Raw genomic sequence first — 24631 nt, forward strand, 5'->3', positions numbered from 1 at the left:
GTGAACTAAATTACCAATGGAGGAAGCAGCTTGTGATAGAGCATAGGACACCCACGTCCTGGTCTTGACGTTGTTCCTTTCCAGTTCTGTAGCTGAGGCAAAACACTTTAACCTCTCTGATGCTCAGTTTTTTCATCTGTAAAATGTGGATAATTAAATCTGAGACTTGTGATATTGTGAGTATCTAATAGGATGGAAAAAAAAGTGATTTGTGAAAACCATAATGTGTTATGCAAACCGAAGATGGTGGTGGTACTCTCTGGAGTTCTTTGAAAACATCAGACGGTCTTGGATGACTTAAGTGTGTTCTTGCCTGAAGGCAGACGAAAGACTAAATGAATAACTCATACTTTAGGGAATGTATGTTTTCAGCTTAAATTAGTATTGATGTTATTAGGTTTATATCAAATTAAAAATCAACGGCTATTTTTGGAAAGGCATTAAAGTGAAGTAACAAGGGGGAAAATACTTGGAAAGCTTATTTTTATAGAAAAACTTAATTACCATATTGATTATATGTTAAGTATAATCAGTTACAACCAATAATTATAATGATGATAACCACTGTGCTTTGCTATTAGAGCATTCTTCTAATAAGGCAAAGGTTATTAGTTTGAATCTCCAACTGAGCCAATTAGCATAATGTCAGCGTTCACCCCAAGCTCTAATGAGGTCATGTAGATATATACCTGTGTTCACACGGAGAATAAAATGAAGACTGGAAAAAATTATGCAGATATTAAATCAGTATGGATAAAAAACCATACTGTTCATATCTAGCTTTTTATTTTTTCTTTTAGCATACCTAGCATTTTTGCATTTTGTAACTAGTTGTCTGAACTACTAGTTTTGTTAAGCAAATTAGTGGTGTAGGTCACTTGAAATGGCATTCCTAACTTCCTAAGAAGCTGTTAACCTTCTAAAAAGTGTGGTTATGATTACCTAGAAAGGGTTGTTTAATTGCCAGTATGTTCCAACGCTGTATTTATGAGTGCTTAAACTTTGCAGTGCTGTACTTGAAAATGACCCTGAGAACTACATACTTCTTACATGTGTTTTTCAGATTGGAAAATGGAGGCATTTTTCCCCTAAGATTTCTTTCAGGTGAAGAGATTTTGGCTAATTTTATTTAAAAAAGAGTCAGTAGCACAGCTGGATTTGTAATATAGAGGTCCTGACTCAAAGTTCTATATTTAATTTGCAGTCTTTTTTTTTTTTTGGTTTATATGTAGCAAGTTTAATCAGAGGCTGGGAAAGTAAACATTATATCTGGATATTTAGCAAGATTGATGACTACACAATTACTTCTCCTTCAGAAGCAAACTGGTTGTTTGAAATGCCATTATTTGGGTTAGTTTTAGTAATAAAGTCAGTCATATAATTTGATCCATTGGTGTGTACAGGCCTACCTACAAAGAAAGGATATCTAGGATCATAATTCTGATTAAGTTGTGGAATTTGGCATAGGGTATCCTAAGAAATAACATGCTTTCATATTGTGGATAAGGTGGTGATCTCCACTTTGTGACCTGGAGGATGATGAGAAGGGTTCCTTGTCCCCACAATTTATCTTCCCAGACAACCCTATTTACCAAAATTAAACTCTTAAAGATTCAGGCCATCTTCTATACTGTAGAGAAGCTCATTCACACAATCATCTACCCTAGCAAGGATTCAGGCTTGAGGTTTTGAGAGAATGGAGTTAGGATTCGTCTTCAGCATCATCTCAGAACAAGGTAGTAAGGGGATTTGAAATTTTGATGAGAGAAAGAAAGGGAGTATTCAAAGAATGGCTTTTGGATACTTGCTGTAAGAGTTTAGATTTGGGTGGTGAGGATCTGGCCTAGCAGAAAGGAACACAGAGATTCTGGGTGCCCAGAGGGCGGGAAAGAGGTGACCTAGAGTGACAGAAAGCTAAGAAAGGGGAAGTGGAATCATTTAAGATAAAATTTAATTTAATAACATTTTTAATAATAAAATTTTAAATAATATTTAATTCCTGATTTTGCTTATGGGCTTTCTTGTTGATAGTTTAAAGAATGTTGTGGGTTCTCAAGAAAAAAATCAGTTACTTTGAATGCATGTGATTTCCTAATTTTACATAACATTAAAAAAGTACTTTCTTAAGACAGTTTCCTAAGAGAAGACATGTTCTTTTTGTACAAGACAGTTTCTTTACTTTTTAGTCATGTGATGGTGAACAGATTACCTAATCTCTCTAAATTTGGTTCTTTTTCAATGATAACACCAGTTTGATTATTTCACTTGATTGGTGCAAGGATCAGTTAGGATAATATATATTAAAAATATGAACTGTAAAGTGCTCAACCAAATAAAGAATATTAAATATTGTGTGCAGTAAAGGTTGAAGGTTCCATGCTTAGATTCGGAAGCCGTATTTCCTGGGTTTCAATCCTGGCTTTGTTCCTTTTTATCTGTGTGAAACAGGGCAATTTAAAGTTTGTATCTCAGTACTGTCATCCATAAAATGTGAAAAATAATAACACTTACTTTACCTCTTGTGGTAATGTGAAAATCAAAGAAGTTCATATACATAATGGGCTTAAAGCCATGCCTGGTGTAAAACACCATAATCATAGTAGCTGTTGTATTTTATGTGCATGTTAGCCCAAAACTAAATGTTGACTTACTTGCATGGGAGCTATGGGTTACTAGGAAATTTATAAAAATATATTGTATTTATGCTTCAAGCAATATAGCTCTTTGTTTATCTAACAAAGTCATATGTGAATATAAGCCATTAGTGACAGTTAATGAAAGGGACTGTGTTTGAATTAAGCAGTTATAAATAGCCATCTCAGAAGCTTACTTCTCTTGATTTTTGAATTAAGAGACTATTCTCATTAATGCCAACTTATAAAGATAAGGTTCACAGTGTTTTTGTCTTATCATGCTTGTACCTTAAGTGAAAGGTTTCAACCCTAACTACACGTTGGAAGCAACTGGGTTCCCCTAGACCAGTTCAAATGGAAAATTTGGGGGTGGTACTCAGACCTTGGTATTTTTTTATAAAGATTCCCAAATGATTTTAATGTGAGGCAGAATATAAAACCATTGGCTTAGTGCAGTAGTGATTAAATATATACCTATATCATTTAGTTTCCAACCTTGATAGATAATTTTGTCATATTTGAATAAACAAAATAATTGGCAGGCACGGTGGCTCACACCTGAAATCCCAGCATTTTGGAAAGCTATGGTGGGTGAATCACTTGACTTCAAGAACTGGGCAGCATGGTGAAACCCCCATCTCTACTAAAAATAAAATAAATAAATAAATAAAAACAACTAGCCGGCATACTGGTGTGCACCTGTAATTCCAGCTCCTCAGGAGGCTGAAGCATGAGAACTGCTTGATCCTGGGAGGTGGAGGTTGCAGTAAGTTGAGATTGTGCCACAGCACCACAGCTTGGGCAACAGAGCAAGAGTCCATCTCAAAAAAAAAGAAAAAAACCCCAAAAACCAAAAACCAAAATATGGCTCTTTATGGATGTTTCTTTAAAGGCAGACCTGTTATTTCCCTTTCGTTTGTATCTTGTGAGTATATATCACTAAGTAGAAATGAGAAGTTTATTTTTAAATTGTGTATGTGTGTGTGTGTTTGTGCGTGTGTGTGTGACTTGCAGAATGTGAAAGGTGGGGAGGGAGCCTCAAAGGCATCTAGTGCAAGAGGACACACTTTGAAGTCAGTCCTGGTTGCAGTGACTTATTTACTTACTGGGTGTGTGATCTTGTGGCTCTCAACCTCCCTGAGCTGCAGGTTCTTCATCTCTGTAAAATTGAGATGAACATGTATTTTGTGCAATGACAACTGTGTTTCATACTGCATGTGTGCACACATGCGGGCGCGCACACAACACACACACACACACACACACACACACACACACACACACCCCTTTACTCTGTGCCTCCCTCCTGATTCCCGCACCATATGGCGCGGATATCCAGAGGAGGGACTGTGTGGGAGACTCAGCGGGACTGTCTGAGCCTGGAGGGCCAGCTGCTGGGGACGGCTTCCTCCCACTCTTCAGGGATCATTTCTCTGGCTCTTTTGGGACTATGTGGTTGGCTGTTCGGATCTCATGATCTTTCATGAGGATAACATTTGGTCTGGGGGGGGTCAGTCACTGTTGGTCAAGTACTGTATAGTGAAGCTGTTATTGAGACCAGAGATGAAGATGGCTTTTTGCTGCCATACGATCGAGGCTTTTGGGTACCTTCTGTTTGAACCCCAGAAAACGTGTGCAGGACACCGATGGCTGCTTCCCCGTTCCAGCTGCTTTCCCGTTCCTCTCCACTGCTTCTTTGTGTTGAGTTGGGACACTAGGAGGCCACTATCTCTATCTTAGTTTGAAAAAGGAGAGAAAAATTACAGACTTCTTGACTTTTATGATAGTAGGAACAGTGGATTTTCTCCTTTTCCACCCTTGTCTCTTTGATCCTCCAGCACAGGACTATAAAATTATTAGGCCACTCAGCTCTCCTGTTGCATATTCTTTGTGTACAAGAAAGGAAGTTCATGGGTTGTTTCTTAGCAGTTGTAAATACCTGGGGGTTTTACCTTAGCTATGGTGTTTCAACGTCCTTCCCACTAACCGGCAGGCCTGGGTTTAGTACTATTCTCAGCCTTAATTTTGAGAATTCTGCTTGTATCACTGTCTCTCTTAACTGATCTTAATGTTTCATTGGAAATATTTGTCAATCCAGCTGCCATTTTTCTGAATTTTTCTCTGTTCTCTGGAATTAATGTCAACATCTCATATTGGTAGCTTTATTGGATTTTTTTAGGTGATGAAGATCTTGAAACATTATACCTGTGGGATGAGTTTTCTGATTGAACTCTGTGCTCATTCACTATATTATGAGACTCATGTGGGTAGAAACCATATTTTTCAGCTTAGCATAGCCATATCTCTCATTTATTACACCTACTATGTGTCAGAGATGTTGCTATAATTATTTCAGTGTATTCCCATAAAAATAAGGTACACATATGTAACAAACCTGCATGTTCTGCACATGTAACCCAGAACTTAAAGTATAATAAAAAATAAAAAAAATTTTTTTTAAAGATAATTAAATTAAAAAATAAGGTACACGTAAGGAATCTTATTTCAGAAGAGTAAGTAAATTACCCAAGGTCATCTAGCTAGTGAGTCACAGAACTTGCTTTTGAATTCAGTTTGACTTTAGACCCTCCTTTCTAAATCATCTTTCCAATTTTTTTATTGCAGAAAAGGACAGATGCACAAAAGAGGAGTGGGATCTTGGCCTGTATAATGTTGGATGGTTCTCTTAAGTAGGAGACAGTTACAGAGCTGCATTCTTAAAGAAGAGGATAGAAAGTTCGCATGTCTTCAAAACCCTTGTTGTTCCCACTGATGGACAGTGACTTGCATCACTGGCCATTGCCTACCAAGGAGGATGTTAAAGATTCGAAGAGTGTTAGGTAGGGAGAATGTCACATCTGTCTTGGACATTCATATAAAGAGGTGGACATGGAGGGGGTCCAAGTGAGATTTGACATAGACCTCTGGGGTCTCCTTTTTCTTTTTTTTTTCTTAGAGCATCACTGGTGTACATGGGCACTTAATAAAATTTTATTGAGAGCTGGACCCTACCACCCTTTAGGCAGAAGTTATCTGATGGAAGGCTTTGGCCTGTTTGTGAGTCTTCACTTCATGCTTTTTACTTAGGTTAGAGAGGCTGAGATTATATGAATTTGTCTCTCACTGCTGAGGCCATGGGTTGAGGCCATCAGACAAACTCTGAAAACTGGAATGAATTTATGGTGATAAGATAGTCGGAGGGGCCAGGACTGTGTTGAAGTCAGCCTTGGATTGCTAAAGATTAGGAGATGCTGTGCAGTCAGCCTCTATACCTGTGGTTTAGACAGTTAGAATGTGCCTACCCACTTTGGCAAGAAATAGGAAGTGCATAAATGCTTTATCAACCTGAAGCTTTGTTAGATGTGCTCAGAGAACTTTTCCTTTTAATGTATTTGGAAACTATAAATTTAACTCCTGCTGGGAGTGGAAGTAATTGCTTCACATAAGAAAAAAGCCAGCTCTTTAAAAGGCTTAACTCCTTTCACAAATATGTGCTTTTTAATGATTGGGAAATTCCTGGCACAGGAAAAAAAGTCTTTTTTTTTTTTTTTTTTTTTTCACAAATGAGGTCATTCTGGTCTTAACTAGCCATGTACACTCGAGTTCCTGCTTTGTGTTCCATTTGTGACCAGAGGTTATTGGAAAGATAATCCCTCTGTGGATATCCACTGCTTTTTGAGCTTCTTGCCAAGGAGAAAGTTAGCTTAGCTTAGCAACTGCCAAGCCAGTGCAAGAGGCCCAGATCCAAGGGGTACTGGGCTAGTGAATGATAATGATTGAGCTTAGTTTGCTCATGGATTGGGTTGTTAAAGAATGCTTTCTGTGTGCACTTGGATCCCTATATCTGATTCTTTCTCTTTAGAAATTCTCAAACATTCCTCTGCCTCTTGGTTCAGGAGTAATTTTTCTTTCTTAGGTGCATACCATTTACTCTGAGTCTGTTTGATTGAGTAGAAACATCTGTGCCAGTCTGAGGCCTGGTATAAATGAAAAGCAGCTGCTGAAAGAAGTTGCTCTCTACCTCTTCCTTTGAACACTTAGGAGCTGATTGCTCCTACAATTAATTTGTGAATTGGCTTGGCTAATGTGCAGTAGGTATCTGAGGCCTTAGATTTGTGTGGTGAAAAGGTTCTCCTACATGCTAGTGTAGAGTAATCTCAGTGGATGCCCCTGAATCAATTTAAGCTCACTTTCCTCTCACTTTAACCATTGCCTACCAAGGAGGATGTTAAAGATTTGAAGAGTGTTAGGTAGGGAGAGTGTTACATCTGTCTTGGACATTCTTATAAAGAGATGGACAAGGAGTGGGTCCACGTGAGATTTGACATAGACCTTTGGGGGTCTCCTTTTTTTTTTCTTAGAGTCTCACTCAGTCATCCAGGACAGAATGCAGTGAGGTGATCTGGGCTTACTGCAACCTCTGCCTCCTGGGTTCAAGCAATTCTCATGTCTCAGCCGCCCAAGCAGCTAGAACTACAGGCATGCACTACCATGCCTGGCTAGTTTTTGGTGTTTTTAGAGAGACAGGGTCTCACCATGTTGATCAGTATGGTCTCAAATTCCTGACCTCACATGATCTTCCTGCCTCAGCCTCCCAAAGTGCTAGGATTACAGGTGTGAGCCACTGTGTGTGGCCCCTGGGGTCTCCTTTAGATGATACATTATAAGAAAGCTACTTTGAAGGATTGGTGTTTAGAAATTGATATTTATTAATAGCTTTTTAAGTAACAGCACTATACTAGACCTTTTCTGCAGATTACCTTTTTAGAGGTAGTAGTAGGCTTGTGTAGTTAATTAGTAGTAGCCCACGAGATTCCCAAGCTACCATACTGCTTCTCATTTTGAAGGGTTTGTATTACATTTATAGTCCCCTAGAATTCATCCTTGGCTGTAATGGATTAGTGTTTTGATGAGGTCTTGACTGCTTTTTTCCTGTTTGATTGAGTACAGGTTTTTGTTATTTAAAACATTCACTCTCTTGCTACTGAGAACTTGGTTCTTCTTATCATAACTTCCTAATAAAATCTAGGTTCCAGCATCTTGGTGGAACTTAGAGAGCACTGATGGCTCTCTAAGTCTGAAACTCCAGGCTCAGTCTTGTTGCCTCATTTCCTGATCTGGGATTGAGAACCTCTGTTCTTAATCCATGAGCCATCACAGAGAGGAGATAATGAAATTTGGTCATGAGCTGCTTAGATATTTGTTGCAGACCTCACTGTTTCCCACCCCCCACTCCCCGCTTCAAGCACTTGTGGCTCATTCAGTATGCTCCAGAAAGAACCTTTGCTTGAATTCTCTTGGGACATGGAGGAAGTCAGGCCAAATGCTGGTTGAAGTCACGGCTGTGGGGCCCTGGATCACCTGCTTCCTATCCTATTCTGCCTTTTTATTAGTCTTCTCAGATGAAGAACAGGAAAAAAAAATCGTTTAAGCTTAAAAATATCTCTTATTATAAAGTTGACTATTTCAACTCAGTTTGTCACTGCTTACTAGACCATCCTTGAAAGCCTTGTTAAAACGTACAAAAAAAATATTAAGACGTGCCATTTCATTTCAGTTGGTCATTACCTCATGCAGATTACATATACTAGAAAGGAAAAACCATGACTCATGTTTCTGCAGGGCACCCTCCCTGCCACCCCCAAGGCCTGGGTTTATTGTAGGCAGCCAATGAGTATTTTATTGAACTTAATAGCTGGTACAAAAGAATTGAAGAAAACATTCCTAGGAAGTACTATTATACTTGAAACTGGGAAGTTCTGGGTCGTTGCTCAGTGCCTCATACTAGTTTCTGTGGGGAAAATACACAGCATGATGCGAAATGGGTGAATATTGTAGAACGAAAACTCTCAAGAGATAAATCAGAAGCTTCACCTATCTGCCTGTGATGCTCACAATGGGAATGGTACTGATTTGCTGATAATATGTTTTTATTATTATTATTATTCTTTAGCCTCAGACGATACAGCAAACTCTCAAGAGGACACTGCAGTATTATGAACATCAAGTTATTGGGTAAGTAAAAATTGATTTTGGTGATTATTGGGAGCAAATTAAAGGTAATTACTCAAACATATCTGCTGAGTGTGTGATTTTCTGCTATCCCAGTCAACGTTATTTTATAGTGGTTATGCTCTTATAGTGTGGGTGGGGGTGAAGGCTTATTGGGGGGTCCCTTGGAGTGATTTCCTTGGGCTTATTTGTGCTTAATTCTTTTAAATGAAGTTCCTTTTTGGTATTGCTTTTCCTTTTTTCCTTAGTCTTCTCATTTTTTTCTCTCTTATTCTGATGTTGAATCTTATGCCTTACTAATGTGGTAAGGTTTATTGGTACCGACCCAGATGCTTTGAATGGGATTTCAAAATCCTTAAGTAGAGTTTGATAAAAATCACTACAATCTTAACACAGTTTAGTGAGAGGGATTGGTTTACTTAGAGTCACGTGCTACATATTTTGCTTTGTTATCTCCTATTTCTTGAAGTGATTGTGATGTGGTGCAAAGTAAGAATACTTGAGGTCAAAAAACAGGACTTCAAGGCCTTGCTAGCACATAGATCTTTTACTAAGTAACTGTATCTCTTTTGTAAAACATGATGATAATAACTAAGTAAAGGATTAGAAGTCATGATTATATGAGATAATTTCAATGAAAGCATTTTGTAAACAGAAAGCTCCAAATGAATATGAGGTATACCTCTAATTGGCTATGGCAGAAAGCACCTGGCAAATACAAAAGCCTAAATTTACTTACTCATTCAATCTAGCTTTTAGATTAAATTTATTGACATTAGAGGCAATATATTTTTAATTTACCTTGTTAGTATTCTTTATATGCCACAGTGATTTATCTTTGTAAGATTTTAAGAACTTTTGATAAATCAAGATTCAAACTGTGGTACTTCTTGAACTGCTGTCAGGATCACTTAACATTTATGGCTCGTAGTCATTGCCATAGGGATCAAGAACATAATTTTGGCTATGAGGGTGCTGTGGTTTTTTGTTTGTTTGTTTGTTTTTTTGCAGAACAGGAGGACAGAAAATTTAATCTTTGTAACTAGTACAACGCAAGTACTTTAAGTGCTTGATGATTATGTTAATTGTCATTTCAAAGGGAATTGCTTTGAAACTTTGTCATACTAATCCTCAAGAGTGTAGGTCTAGGAAAAACATATTATTTAAACTCATGCGATGGCTTTTACTTTGAGGCTGTTAGCGATTTTAAATGGTTTATCCTAATGAAGATAAAGAATATCAAATTCATCTTTCTCCACACATCCTAAAATAAAACTTAATCACTCTCATTGAATTTGCTGCTTTCAAAGTATGGTGTTTGAATTAAATATGTTAGTATACTTAAAATAGTTCCTTGTATGTGATGACCACTACATACTTGTTTGCTCTTTGTGTATTACTGTTATTGTTAATATTTTTATGTCAATATCCATTATCAAACTCTATTTTCTGGGATTATTAATGCTCTGTTTTGAAATAAAATAATAATTGATGAAATATTCTCATTTGTGAACCAAAGTATGCCTTTAAGGCACATTGGAGTAGGACTCTTATAATGTGACCAAAATAGATAACCAAACTATGTTGCTATAATCAGAACATTTTTTTCTCCAGTTAGCTGCCTCAGCCCTCCCCATGTCTAGAAGCAACCTAGATATGGCCTGTGGTGATTCTTTGTCCATTGCATTAATGGTCTTTTCCTAGTTCTGTTTATTGTAGGCACAGTATAAAGAAAACAGAGAATTTGACTCCAGTATAAAGAGGAGTCTTGTTGTCTGACTTGATCCAAATAGGCCTATTAGCATATTTTGCTTGGGTGTTGGCGGATTTCTGGGACTTGAAGTACCTTTGCTCACTGCCTTTATTTGCCCTCATGCTGATGAAGACAAAGGGGACCTGCTGGCAGCAATTTTGTCATGTTTGCCTTTCCTGACTGTGTTCACCTTTTTTACATTTTTTCTCATTGATGACTTTTCTGTCAAACTCCCTCTTTTGCCTTTTATACTCCATCTTTCTACTTTTTCTCTCTCTTTTCCGTCAAAATAAGTGGAGCAGCTGATGTCATTCACCCTTGAATTAAAAATTATTTACAACTGTGTGTTGTTACTCTTAAGAAAACACAATTTAAATGTTCTTATCTCTAATTGTGAAAAAGAATGTGTTTCTTACAGTTAAAGGGATTTAGGAATCCCTTTATTGAGAATTGAGAATAAGTGCAGACAAGCATTATTTTAGTTATTTTTGCGGAGGTAAGGGTGGGAAGGAGATGGTTTTCCTAATCTCTGAAATGGGGCTTGCTTAAAGCTGTCTTGAAATAACTCAGCATTTAAATACTTTGTGTTGAGGTGTTGAAGCAGAACAGGCAACAGAGAGTACAAGCTAGCCCTTCTCTTTTTAATTTCTTAATTATCCTCTAACCACTGACCTTCCTTTGTTTACTTTTAAAACTCTGTCCTTAATCTGTTTTATTTATCAGAGCTCCAGGATTGTACAGTTCTGCTTCTTGGACTTTATACTGGTTGCCCATGGAAACTCTCTGAGGCTTTTTTTGTCTGCCAGGACTGAGACTTGAACGCAGGGAGCAGCTGTTCCGAAGGGTCACAGGCAGAAGGATTCGGAGGGAGTTAGCTGATAGGGTTTCCTGTGAGGGAGTAAGATAGCCTCTCTGTACCTCATCCACTTTATCTTTAAACATTATTCTAGTCCTTAATTTATCCATTCACTGGTTCATTTATTTATTCATAGAGATTATTCAAGTTGGGGAAATGAGTGCTAAAATAATTTATTCATGCAATGTGATAAATCTTCTTCTCTTCATCTCCACTGTTATCATCATCATCTCACCGAGACATTCTGGGCTAATTTTCTGGTTTCTACTTTTGTCCAACAATATGTATTTTCACCGCAGCAAAGTGATTAAAAAAATTAGACCATGCCACCTTCTTACGTGAAACCAATGGTTCTCAGATGTTAATGTGCTTCAGAATCACCTTCCAGCCTTGTTAAAACACGTATTACTGGGCCCTGCTCCCAAAAGTTCTGATTTTTTGTGGGTCTAGATGGGGCTCAGGAAACTGGCGTTTCTGACAAGTTCCCAGGTAATGCTGATGCTGCTGGTCCAGGGATCACACTTTCAACTTCCTGCTTTAAAACATACAATGGCTTATTATGGTAGAATAAAGTCTAAATTCTTTCTGTGATCTGGCCTCTGCCTACCTCTCGAATTTTACCGCTTTCCACTTCCCCCTTTTCACTCCGTTTCAACCTTCTGTTGGTTTCTCAACTTACCAACCTTAGCTTCAGGGCCTTTGCATGTACCATTTCATTTTTATGTAATGCTTTTCCCCCAGATGTTTGCATGGCTTATTCTTTCTATAAATATAGGTCCCTGTTCACAAGTCTTCTCTTCAGGAAAGCCTGCCATGACCACCCAGTCTAAAGTGTCTCTCCATCATCTACCTCTAACTCCAATTGTGTCAGGTTGACTTTGTGGAAAATTTTGATTGCTATATAAACTCTACATATTCATGCTCACTTGGAGTGATCCTTCTTCCTGTAGCATTGTCTTTCCTTCATCTAAGAGTAAGGGGTCACTGAATGTGCATCTTTATGTTAGTTGCTCTTTAACTCAAACTTCTAGGGAATGGACTAGATTTCTGGCTAATGTGGGGTGGAAAGATTAGTGAGAAGCCGAAGGGGTCAGTAGGAGACAGGCAGGATTCACTTTAGAAATTAAAAGAAACTGAGGATGGAAGAATGTCTGCTTATAGTGGTACTTTTTTCTGATATAATTCTTGCCATTATCTTGTGCCCTTTCTTCTCTTTGTATGTTGTTGAAAGACTGTGTTTTGTAAGCAGACATATGAGACTTACCAGACTTAAAGTCAGGCTTTGCTACTGAATAATCTTGGGCAGTTTACTTAGAATCCCTGAGCCTCAGTTTTATCATTTTAAAAATAGGAATAATAACAGGGTTGCGGTGAGGTTCAAATAAAATCTTGATGATAATAATGTATGAAGTTATATAATCACATAAAGTAGTTAGCATAGTACCTGGTACACACAATGATCATCAATTAATGAACTGAATTATTATGACCACTATTGGTATGTGACTCTTTTGCAGTTCAACTTTTGTGGATTGTCTTCAATTTATCCTCTTCTCGCAAGCTTTTCTTGTCTTCCTTGGGTCTTTTAAAGTTTAGAATCTGTTGTTTAGCATCAGGAGCTGAACATGCCCAGTTCATGTTCTAGCTACAGTTTTCTTCTTATAGGGAACACCTTTTTCTTTTCTTTTCTTTTCTTTTTTTTTTTTAACTGAAATTCCTGTCTCTAGAGGGCTTGACCTGACTGCTATCACTCATGTTTGTACCACATGACTCCTGCTGGTCTATGGCTCACAAAAATGAATTGCTGTGGCAGTGTAGATGAAGCATAGATTTCTGCAGTAAACTGTTAAGGGAGATGTGATAATCTTTCTGAGATACAGTGTTCACTTGCTATATATTTTAAACACTAAAGGATAAAGAAATATGTATTCAGAACCATGCCACTAATTTTATCCTTTTTTTTTGGCCAGAATAAGCATTGTTGTGTTAATATCATGGGTAGGACTGTTGCCAAATTCATATTGGTCTGGGACACCAATTCTTATAGTCATCTAAAATTAAATTCTATTGCTACCATTATTAATGTGGGCCCTATGTTTGTTTTATACAGCCAACCTTCTGTTTTCTTTTTCTTTTGACAATTGAGGAGAAATTAAGCCAGAATAATTTCAATAGAACACTAGAAGTGAAATTAAGAGTGAGTAAATTCTGATTATTCTGGGAAACAAGCTTTAAGGATACTATTTAACCTTTCATGATCAGGTTTTGTGGCTTAAATTACTTTATTTAAAAGTAATGTAGCTTTTAAATATATTTACATAGAAAAAACTGTGTCCTTTTGAAGATAAACAGATTAGACAAAAGCTGATATCTTTGCTTACTATGTTTGAGGAGATATGCTGGGTTCTTTCCATCTTTTATTTAATCCTAAACATATTGCATAAGACTACCATATTAAGCGCATTTTACAGATGAGGAAATTGTGGCTAAGAGAAAAAAATACTTTTTAAAGGTCCTTCTGATAAAAATGGTGGAGCTTGATTTAAAAATAACCCTGTGGTTATCTGTGTTTAACATCTGTGCTCCCTGTTCCACCTCTTATTGAGTGACTCCTACATTCTGGAAACTGTAGTGAGCATTTTGCCTAACTGGTTTATTGGAGTCTGATCTCAATGAGGTGTACAAACATGAAACCATTTTATTTTTCTCTCCACTCACATCAGACATGCTACGATGAATTCCCTTTGATATTAGCTTAGATTGCTTCATTTACTAAGTACTTCCTAGAATTAGGCAGTTTACTCTAGGCCAGTTTAAATCTTTACCCTCATATCCAGTCTAAATCTAATGTTCCTTTCTCTGTCTGGATCGGACCTTGGCCTAAGAGACTTGGAATGCAGAACAGGGTGGATCATGTGGGCTTTCACTCCTTTTCTCCAGGCCATTCCTTTCTGGCTGCTTTCTCTTCTGATGTGTTGGGTGAGGCATGAATGAAATGGAAAATGGCAGAAGCCTTTTCACATCCACTGGGGTTGTAGCAGTCCTCTCTTGGCTGTGATGCCCTCGCTAGGGTACATACATGTGTGCTGCCCTGATTGCTTCGGCTGCCCCAGCTCCTGCACCTATGGACTGCACTCTCGTGGTCTTGCTAGTGGGAGTCCTGTCTGTGGCTGGCAGCCTCTAGATTGGAAGAGCAACATGACAACCAAACAACTCGAGCTTGCCTCTCTCTTCCCTAACCCATGGGAAACTCACATTTTTGCCCTGCCAAATGCTGGGCCTTTAGGTTGCTCCCAATTTTGCTCTATTTCTTTTCTTTGTCAATAACTCTCTCCAGAATCTTCTTCCTCTTATCAGTCAGACATGGGGGTATGGTCGGGAAATCCACTGCCTCTGCAGACATTGACTGGGGAATGAGATGGGCAACCCCCAGCCTCTACCAGCTACGGACCCCCCTCACCAACTGGACTTCTGCAGGGAACACTTCCCTTTTCTCGTTTTCTAGGCGGGGAGGGGGAAAAGTACAACAGCACTTTCCTTCTAGGTCAGTTCCTCACTCTTCTGAAGATTTGATTTTAAAGTCTTTCTATTCCTTTGCTTCTGTAAGCTGGTGGTAGGGTGATAGGGGTAGTGGCTATTTAGTCTCCTCTTAAATCCTGAAGAAGAACTCTGTTCTTCTTGACTACCCTTTTTATTGTCACCATCCTTTATGTCTTAGCTTTTATTCAGAGGCAACTCAAAAAGTCCCAGCCAATATCCAACAAACACAGACATTGTGCTATTTAGTCCTCACAAGAACTCTAGGAGGCACCTCCATTTTATGAAAGAGGAAAGTTAGACTAACAGAGATTAGGTTACTTGCTCAAGATCTCACAGATAGAAAATTGTAAGACCATGACTCAAATTCTGCCACGTGTGTGTTATTTATATTCCATACTGCTATCTGCTTGACTGTGATAGAGGTTATGGTGTATTTACTTTCAACACTGTTGAATGCCAGGACACCAAGTTAACATTATTAAGTTTTCCTCTTCTGTGATCTTCCTTATAGAAACAGATCACTAGTGCTGATGAAGTGCTCACAGAGCGATATATTAGCTATACAAAGCTGATATATTTTTTGTTCTCCTCCTTATTTTTCTTTTTTCACACGTAGCTTTCTTGTTAACAGTTCCCCCAGTTCCAGGTCTACACTGCAAATGCTGATGTGAATGGTGGGTTATGCCAGAATTGTGTCTCAAAGTTTCATTTACTTTAAAATGTGATTATGATGAAAGCATAGACTGCACATGCTTGTGCGTGTGTATATTAGTTGCATTCACAGATGTTTTCAAAAATTTCTCCTTATGATAATTTTGTTTTCTTCTTAGTTACAGGGATGCAGAAAAGAATTTCCACAATATCTCTAACAGATGCTCCTATGCAGACCACTCCAACAAAGAAGAAATTGAGGACGTCTCAGGAATTCTTCAGTGTACTGCGAATATACTCGGTATATTAACTATATATTTATATGGTTGCGAGAGAATGAAAGAGAGGGAAAGTTGAGGTGTAAATGTTTCGTTTTCTACCAAAGAGAGATTTGGAGAACATGGCAAGTTGAGACCCAGACCTTGTAAGGTGATGAATGTTAACTCTCCTGAAGATGTTTGAGTGGAATTTGCTTGCATGCCATTTACTTAGAGATAGAGAAACATCAAAACAAAAATACTTAAATTCCAAGGAAACAGTTTCAGATACTCACATGTTAATAATATTAGCTTTCTATAATCCATATTTCTTTGGCCCATATTTTCAGCTGAAATCGTAGGATTTTTTTTCCCTCTCAGTCATACTCTGTTATTTCTGGGAGATCATGGTTGGGGCATAAGGGTGGCCCATAGGTACTCTTAACACTCTGCAATCCAGTGTTCCTTTCTGTGGCTTTGTCACTGAAGGGGTCATCTACTGATGTCTCTGTGCCCTACTTGGGGCTGGGGGCATGTCCATCTTAAAGATATTTGTACTTATGACAGAGGGTCTATTTTTGGATGCACCAACATGGCCAAAAAGTACTGTTGTAGTTTGCACCCAGACACACATCCTTAAGCTACTATCACTGAGCTGCATTACCATATTATCTGAAGTTCTTTGTATGTGAGAGCTACATTGTATTCCATTCAAAATATTCTAAGAGAATATTTTTTCCCTAATGTCTTAGAGATTTTTCTAGTGAGAAATTTCTCTTTAAGTTTTTTTTGGAATCATTTTCTTCCTTATGACCCAGATAGGATTCCATGGGGTACTGGAGGGTGCTATTGGGGAATAACACATCTTAGTGAGCTACTTCACACAGAATCCAGAATCACTTCTCTTTGGGTTCAGGTGATGGAGAATAAGGCAAACCAGTTTTCCTGTTCTCTCTTTTCCTTTAAAGTAATTTCCCTGGAGACATACGAGTTTCTCCTATAGTTTCCAGGTCACCTTAACCCAAGAGTCTATCAGATTTTTCTAAACATGCCTGACTTCTAGAGATAGACTTCTTTTACATTCAGGCTGGAAACCCAGCCTCCAGTTGGCTACGTTTTCATCCTAGGTAATTTTTGTAAACACAAAATCATGTAATAAGAAAATGTATACCTTTTGTGAGGGGAGGCATGTAGATGTTAGTGGTTTGATGTAACAGTATGCAGGACAGTGATGGGTAGTTGAAAGGATGCCAAATATTCATCACCTTAATCTTAGAACAACTGCAGGGATGTCACCATGCCCAAGTAAATCTTAGGATTGGAGAAAATAAGGGATGAGATTAAAATAGACATTACCCAACAGCTGTTTAGTTTTCTGATTTTATATTTTCAGGGGCTCTCCTTTCAGTAACATCTATTTCTCTTAATGCATTGTGACTTCAAGGGGTGGGGTGATGATGCCACACTACAAGGGTTGTATCAGAATCTCAGTGAAGGAATGTTTAATATTTTGAGAAGTTGCTTCTTATCCAGTTTCTAAACATTTTCCTGACCCTCACATCTTTCTTCCTTATGCTCCCTATTTTTAGAATCACTGAGTTAGAGGGAGCAGGAGGTGTTCAAAGGTAATGAATATGTTGAGGGTGCTAAAGGCATTTGGGCTGTGGCTTGTAAATGAGTGTGTAGAATTTCCAGGGAAAGAAAACCTGGGTCAGACAATTTGAAATAGTGACTACCAGGGGACACTGTTGGCCCAGCACGGCTTAGTTGCCCTTTGAAGGTTGCCCTGAGATGCTCAATAAGTAGTGAGTGAGAACGGCAGGCAACGTGCTGCCTGATGACATTAGGGTAAGTGAAGTGTTTATAACTTAGAAGGTGACTGTGTAACAGGATTTAGATTTCCATGAATACTAACTTTTTCTAAAAAACAGATAGTAGGTCTGATTATTTTATTCCTCTTAAATAATGATAGGTTGTTCTGAAGATTTAAAGCACAATCTTATAAAGTTTAAATTTCTGGAGAATGCTGGCACAGATGATTATGTGGCTAAGAGGTAGCTGTTCTCTTTGAATAATGTCTTTTCAGAATTCTTGATATATTGACTCTCTGATGGCAGCTTTAGTGGTCATATTCAATAAGAGCTTTGTTTTTAACAAGTTGCTGAGTTATGATTAATCTTGGCTTTCTTAGATTGTATCCTATTTTAAAGTTGTGTTTAAATTCTCTTGTGTAATCATTTATGAGAATGAAAGAATTGATTAGCTTACTGTACAGAAAAGCAACACAAAAAATATTTTTGGGGAGAGTGTTGGGGGGTGGCACAGGAAAATAGCATTTCAACCAAGTTGAGAAAAATTTTGATTCCTAGGAACCATTTTTCTTTGGATGGCAGAAGACAATGTTCCAACTCATGGTTTATATTTGTGACCTTTGGGGAGTGTGATTAGAATATTGGTGGACTGAGAATAGCAAACATATATTTCTCTTACCTTCTTAACCTGTTACAGGGTTGTAATAGAGACTGGAAATGTGTTGGTTTATTCACTTATTTGTATGTTATTTATACGTCATCATCAAAAGAGACTTGAAGTTGTAGATCACAAAATATGATCATAGTAGTAATTTTTCTTCTTCCAAAATGACCATTCCTATCTAATTACTATTAACAACTCCTCTAGATAGTTTGGTCATTTACTGGCTCTTCAGGTTGAAATTTGCATTTAGAGGGTGGCATAGAATAAAAAAGATGACCTGGAGAGAGGGAGAAAGTGAGTTGGAGAAGACCAGTTATGCCTGTGTCACTCATTCGTTTTCTCACCTCTTCCACGAGACTCCCTGGGAGTGCACGCTGTGCCCTGCAGAGTGATTCATGCCTCTGGAGTAATGAGAAAGAACTGCTTCCAGATATCAAAATGTTTGCTGTCTATTTTCCTTTTGTTGGCTTAGAAACTGGTTGTTTCTATTTTCTGTCTCATCATTTACAAATTACGGATATTGATTATGGTCTGTTTATTGCTGTCTCTTCCCTGCATTTTGGTGCTCTGGCAATCGCTGTGATAATGGAGGCTGGGCCCTTGAAACTCTGGCCATGCAAAGAAAGATAATAGACAATGCCCTCCCTGCTGGAGGACTTTAGAGTTAAATTTATTGCTTTATTTGGTACATGATGTCTTTTGCATACCAAAATGATCTAATTTTAGTTGTCCAAAAATTTTTTTTTTCTAGCCCTAATCTGCAAAGCCTATTTTTAGCTCAAATTAAATAGTAGAAATGTGTTTATGCTCTTATGAAACATGACATTTAGTATTTTCTTGGAAATTGTAATGGTTGAATGGTATGATGAAGCAAGTATTAAAGCATGTGTACCATGTTTTCTGCTGAAATGTTGCTACTTGATCCTATGGGTTGGATTTAGGTAGTGTTGTAGGTAGGGAGACAAAGTGAGTAGGAGAGTTAAGGGGAAAGAATGATGAATTGCATAGTCTCCTTTGTCATAATAAGTTAAATATAAATGAGGTTATGACTATTTCAGTTTTAACAAGTTCTAATACTATTAAGGGTGTTGTGGGTGTTTCAGTTGTTGTAGAGCTTTAAGAGCTGCAAGATGGGGGAGATAAGGTGTAGGAAAAAGACTTCCCACAGTAGTTTAGAGAACAAATAGAAATGAGAGCTCTAGGTTAATTCATTTACTGATGAGTTATAGCAAATAAAGATTTGCAGTTTAAATATTTTCAGTATTTTACTAAAATGCATTGGAATTAAGGTGGTTGGAAGGGAAATAATTTAATAATATTACTATAATGTAGTGATTTAGAGCAAGACTGGAGCCAGACTACTTGGGTTGAAAATGCAGCTCAGCTCATTACTAGCTGTACGAACTGGAATGATTTACTTCATCTTTCCTTACCTCATATTTCTTATTTGCAAAATGGAGATGATATAATTACACACTTCCTAGAGTTGCTAAGAAGATTAAGTAAGTTAATTTTTATAAAATACATACTTAGAACAGCCTGGTATATAACCAACTGCTTTTATTATTATTGAGTATTCCCCAGATAATGTTTGCGTCAGACGCAGGAGGTTTGCTTAGTTTTTTAGGTGAAAAAACTGTTAACTTTGCAAGGTTAACTAACTTATCGATGTCTTTGGTTAGAGTTAACAAGTCCCAGAGGCAGAATTTAAATTCATTTCAGTCTGATTCCAGACCTCATGCTCTTCTCAGTGCTTTGTGCTGCCTTTCAGAGCTGTTGACTGTGTCATCATTCCTCTGATGCTAATTACACACCATCTTTCCAGTTCTCTAAATTCTTAGAATCGTCATGATGTCGCATTTTGCTTAGTGCATTGCTCTTTCAAATGTACTTGGGATACTTGCTTGCATGTGACAAACTTCTTGTCAGTATTGAGGAAAGTGCAGTTTCACTGCAATTTGGATCATTTCAGTTTAGAAAGTATGATTATTCTTTAGATTTCAGGTTTTGAAAATGCAAATCAAGGGTGATAGTGTTTCCCATCACAACACAAACATGGTTTCATAGCTTTGCTGTAGTAAACACTGTGCCAGTTTTGCTGCTCGGATTTTAACCTGATCTTGCTACATAGCTGGCCTCATATGTTAGACATCATCAGGGAAGCACAAAACCTGTAAAAAGGCTGTTTTTCTGATGTTGTTGATTTCTTTTGATGGAAAAGTTTAAGAATGTCATCATGAATCTTATTAAACAGTTTATAAACAGAGACTTTAGGTAGTGGTTCTGTGTAAATTAGAGAAAACTTCTGTTTTCTGCTCTCTGTTTATATATTTTCCCTGAAATAATCAGATTTAGTAGTAGTCTTGAGAAAGTATGAGAACATCGTGTGTGCACATTGCTTCCTATATGTATAAGATAAACACTGTAACAAAAACATGGCCTTAGGCTATACAAGTCAGTTTTAGAAGTTACAAGGATATTGAATAGGAATGTGACATGGTTTCCCTCTTCTAGATATTTTTTCTCTTTTAGGAACATTTTCTTCTGAATCTTGTGACAGACTATTTTCCATTTCTCCTGCTAACTTTCTCCAGACATGGCTTTTCTTTTTTTTTTTTTCCTTTTCTTTTTTTTTTTTTTTAATACTGGAAAAACATGGCAGTCCTTTTTCTTACTTTAAAATTTTTGTTTCTGTATCTCTAATGCATTGTTTCCCTATCACGAACAACTTTTTGTGTAAGCACCTCTTCTTTGTGTCAGAAGAGGACAACTTCTCACATTCCTAAATTCTTCAGGTTGTGTTTTGTTCTCTTTTCTAAACTCTTCAGTAGGCCAGTGATTATTTTTCCTTTCCCTTTAATTTTTTTTTTAATAAAGTTTTAATTTTAATATAGTTTTAGATTCATAGAAAAGCTGTGAAGATAGTACGGAAAGTTCTCATGTACCCCACACCCATTTTCCCCATTTGACATCATACATTAATATGGTAACTTGGTCCCAATTTATGAAACAATATTGATATATTATTATGGACAAAATTCTATGCTTTATTCTAATGTCCTTAATTTTTAACCTTTTTCTCTTCTAGGATTTCACTCCAGATACCACATTAGGTTTAGTTGACTTATCTCCATAGCTTCTCTTATGGATGACAGTTTCTCAAACTTTGCTTGTTTTTGATAACTTTGACAGTTTTGAAGCATATTGGTTAGGTCTTTTGTTTCCTGTTTGCTTTGGTAGATGCCCATATGCCCATCATTGCCTTGATATATGATCACATTGTGTATGTGCATGTACATGGTGTGTTTTGAGTACTTCCTTACTTTCCAGCACTATAAGATGTTCCAGACTTATCTTTCATACTTCCTGCCCCAGTTGTCTAGAATCAGCCATTTCTCTAAGGAGCCCTGATTCCTTTTATTGGAGAATGGTGTTAGAAACCATGACCTGGGCACTGGTTATACTCATTGCTATTGGAGTGTTTTGCTTCTACGCCCTCTCAGCTGACAGAGCAAGAGAATATATGTGTGTATACTAACTCGTATATATATGCCCATGTATAAACATTTTTATATGTATTCATCATATTATGCTAAATATAAGTTCATACTGATGTCTCCAACTTTACTCCATTACCATATAGATCATTCTAACCTTCCCCCCTTGCTTGTCAATAACCTTCTTTCTAATATGGAGAAACCTGACTCCTGTTAGCCATCGTTTACTAAATTCTTCAATTCCAGTGTACGTTTATAGTTGTTTCAAAATTGTCAACACAAACTCCCAGGGGAATCAATTTTATCAACTAGAATACATTGCCTATGGGCAGTTTGGGAATATGTACAAAGTTTTGTAGTGTCCTCTCATTTCCAGTGTTACTTAGGTAAGCACCTTTCTACCCCACCACTTCCAGTGAGATTTTTTTCATATATTTGTAATACAGCTAGATTATTTTATTATGGTCTTCCATCCTGTGATATTTTGACCTCCTAAATACACACACTCTTAAATTTGTATACAGTAAGTTTTACTCTTCTGCTGGAAAGTTCTATGGGTATTAAAAAATGCATAATGTCTTATATTTACCATTAGATCGTACCAAATACTTTTATTAAAAAAAAAACCCCTGTGTTCCACTTTTATAAAAAAAAAATCCTGTGTTCCATTTTTTCAACCCATGTCACCTCCAAATCCCTGGCAAGTACTGATCTGTTTGCTGTGCTATAGTTTTGCCTTTACCAGAAAGTCATATAAATGTAATCGTATAGTATGTAGCCTTTTCATTGGATTCTTTTGTTTAAAAATGTGAATTTAAGATTAATCCATGCCTTTGGCAGAGAGTGCATTCCTTTTCCCCCGCCTTCTGAAAAATACTCCATTTGACATGTACTACAGTTTGCTTATCCATTCATTGATTGAAGGATACATTTGTTCCTTCCATTTTTGGTTATTATGAATTAACTGCTATAAAACATTCACTTGCAAGTTTTTATGTAGACTATATTTTCAGATCAGTTAGGTAAATACTTAGAAGTGCAATTGTTGGACTATGTTTAACCTTGTAAGAAAGGACTAAAGTGTCCTACAAAGTGGCTGTGCCATTTATTTGCCTTTCCAACAGCAATGAATGAGACTTCCTGTTCCTCTTCATCCTTTCCAGAAATTGGTATTTTCAGTTTTTTAGATTTTAGCTGTTCTAATACATGTGCCTTCCTCCTGGAAGTTTTAATAAACAAAAGCAGTACCTGTTATCTTTTTACAATTTCTGCTTATACCAACTATAATTAAGAATTTTTTTTTCTGGTTTTGTCATTCTAAATACTTTCCCTGATATTACGACTGAATTTAGAAACTGCTTAAAAATGTATTAGTGACAGTAATGATTGCCCATGATACTACCGTAATAGGTAAACTCTTTCCCTTTGGCTTGGTAACAATAAGTTCCTGCAATGGAGTTAGTCAGCATTTATTCACTAGGAAATGAAATATTTTAGGACTTTGAGTGTAACTTTGAAGCGATATGACCAACAGAGTCCCATTTGTTGAAGATGTTGAAATATAAGATATCCACAAATGGTCTTTGTCAATATCATTATGCTCTCCTAACCCCCAGCTTGCCTGAGTTAAGATTCCTTTCAACACTATCAATAGGTAGTGAGTCAAACTCATTTAACTAAAGCTCCATTGCACAATATATTCTCATAACAAAATTTTCAAACCTTTTAGAAACTCTCCTATTTTTGTTTTCTCAGAGATAGTATTACCACCATTTAAAATCTGCATAACTTCTTAGCTGGATAAAACAAAACCAAATAAAAACACTTATGTATGACTTAGAGCAGGAGAAATAGAAGCATAGCTATGTGAGGCTGCTTTCATGGGGTCATACCATTAGCCGGTGGAGAGGGCAGGGATTGAACTATGAGGCAGTGATGGGAGAGCCTGCTGTATTACTTACTGACCCCTCAACTGCTTCTGTTACCAAAGAATAATTGTTATTATTGCTTTTTCTCTGAGTTGGAAGGAAGTTTATTCTTTCCTTACTATGTGAGAAACATGACTGTGGGCCTGTAATCACTGCATATGTTAAACCCATAGCTTATTTTATTGCCATCTCATAGAGTAGATTTATAGTGATTTGGCACATTTGATTTTTGAAATACTGTTTTTTTGCCTTTATTTCTTTGAATCTTTTTGCTCAAGTGAGCACACCACCTTCCCTTCTCCCCCCAACCTTTTTATTTTGTGTTAGATGACTTTTGTTAATTAAATGAATTATTTCCTATGCATGAGGCTAATTTTTTTGTCTATTGTGTTATTGCTCTGTTTTCATTGTTCTTTGATGCATAACTCTAACTTTGACTGAACTACGAATTTTAATAACATGCTGTTTTAATTCTTGTGACAGTTAACAAAAAATTTTAAGATTGGAGTTAAGTTCAAACATCCTGAGTTCTATGCTAGATGAGTTGTCATTCTTATTAGTCTTGAGTTCAGTTCTTCAGTCAATTTTAAGTGCTTTTGACAGCATTTCTATTGTAATTTATTTAAATTAATCTGGTGAGGAGAGTTTTATGTGTCACAATAAAGATGTTACTCAAATTAAGACGTTTTATATGTGGTAAATTCCCTTTATTATCCCACTGTTAGGCCCATTTTTCAAAAGCAAAAAATATTAATCTTGTATTTTTTGTGAGCCTGCTCAGTTAAAGACTTCCATATGTTATGCTTTCCATCAGGTGAGCTATGGACTGTTATGTATTGTGGATGATTTTTATAGGTGTTTTGGAGTGCTCTTTTCCCATTTCTATTACTCATAATAGTACCTAGTTAAAATGACATCTCCTTCAAAACTAATAAGTTTGAGACCACACTTCCAATTCCTGGTCTATTGTGTTTTTGTTTTTTTTTTGTTTGTTTGTTTTTTTTTTCCTTGATTTCCACAAAGCCTGAT

The 24631-nt window shown here is 37.0% G+C and overlaps 1 protein-coding gene across 1 annotated transcript in view; it reads left to right on the forward strand.

The window, feature by feature from the left end:
- The window catches only part of GUCY1A2 (guanylate cyclase 1 soluble subunit alpha 2), a 325706-nt gene that overhangs the window by 22983 nt on the left and 278092 nt on the right, over positions 1-24631 (forward strand). The window contains exons 2-3 of the mRNA XM_032285701.1: positions 8587-8648; positions 15625-15746. Coding sequence (XP_032141592.1) covers positions 8587-8648; positions 15625-15746 — 184 coding nt within the window. The remainder of the gene's footprint in view (positions 1-8586; positions 8649-15624; positions 15747-24631) is intronic.

The sequence above is a fragment of the Sapajus apella genome, unplaced genomic scaffold (genome assembly GCF_009761245.1).
Source record: "Sapajus apella isolate SASKATOON/1434 unplaced genomic scaffold, GSC_monkey_1.0 scaffold16, whole genome shotgun sequence".
In the NCBI taxonomy this organism is placed as follows: Eukaryota; Metazoa; Chordata; class Mammalia; order Primates; family Cebidae; genus Sapajus; species Sapajus apella.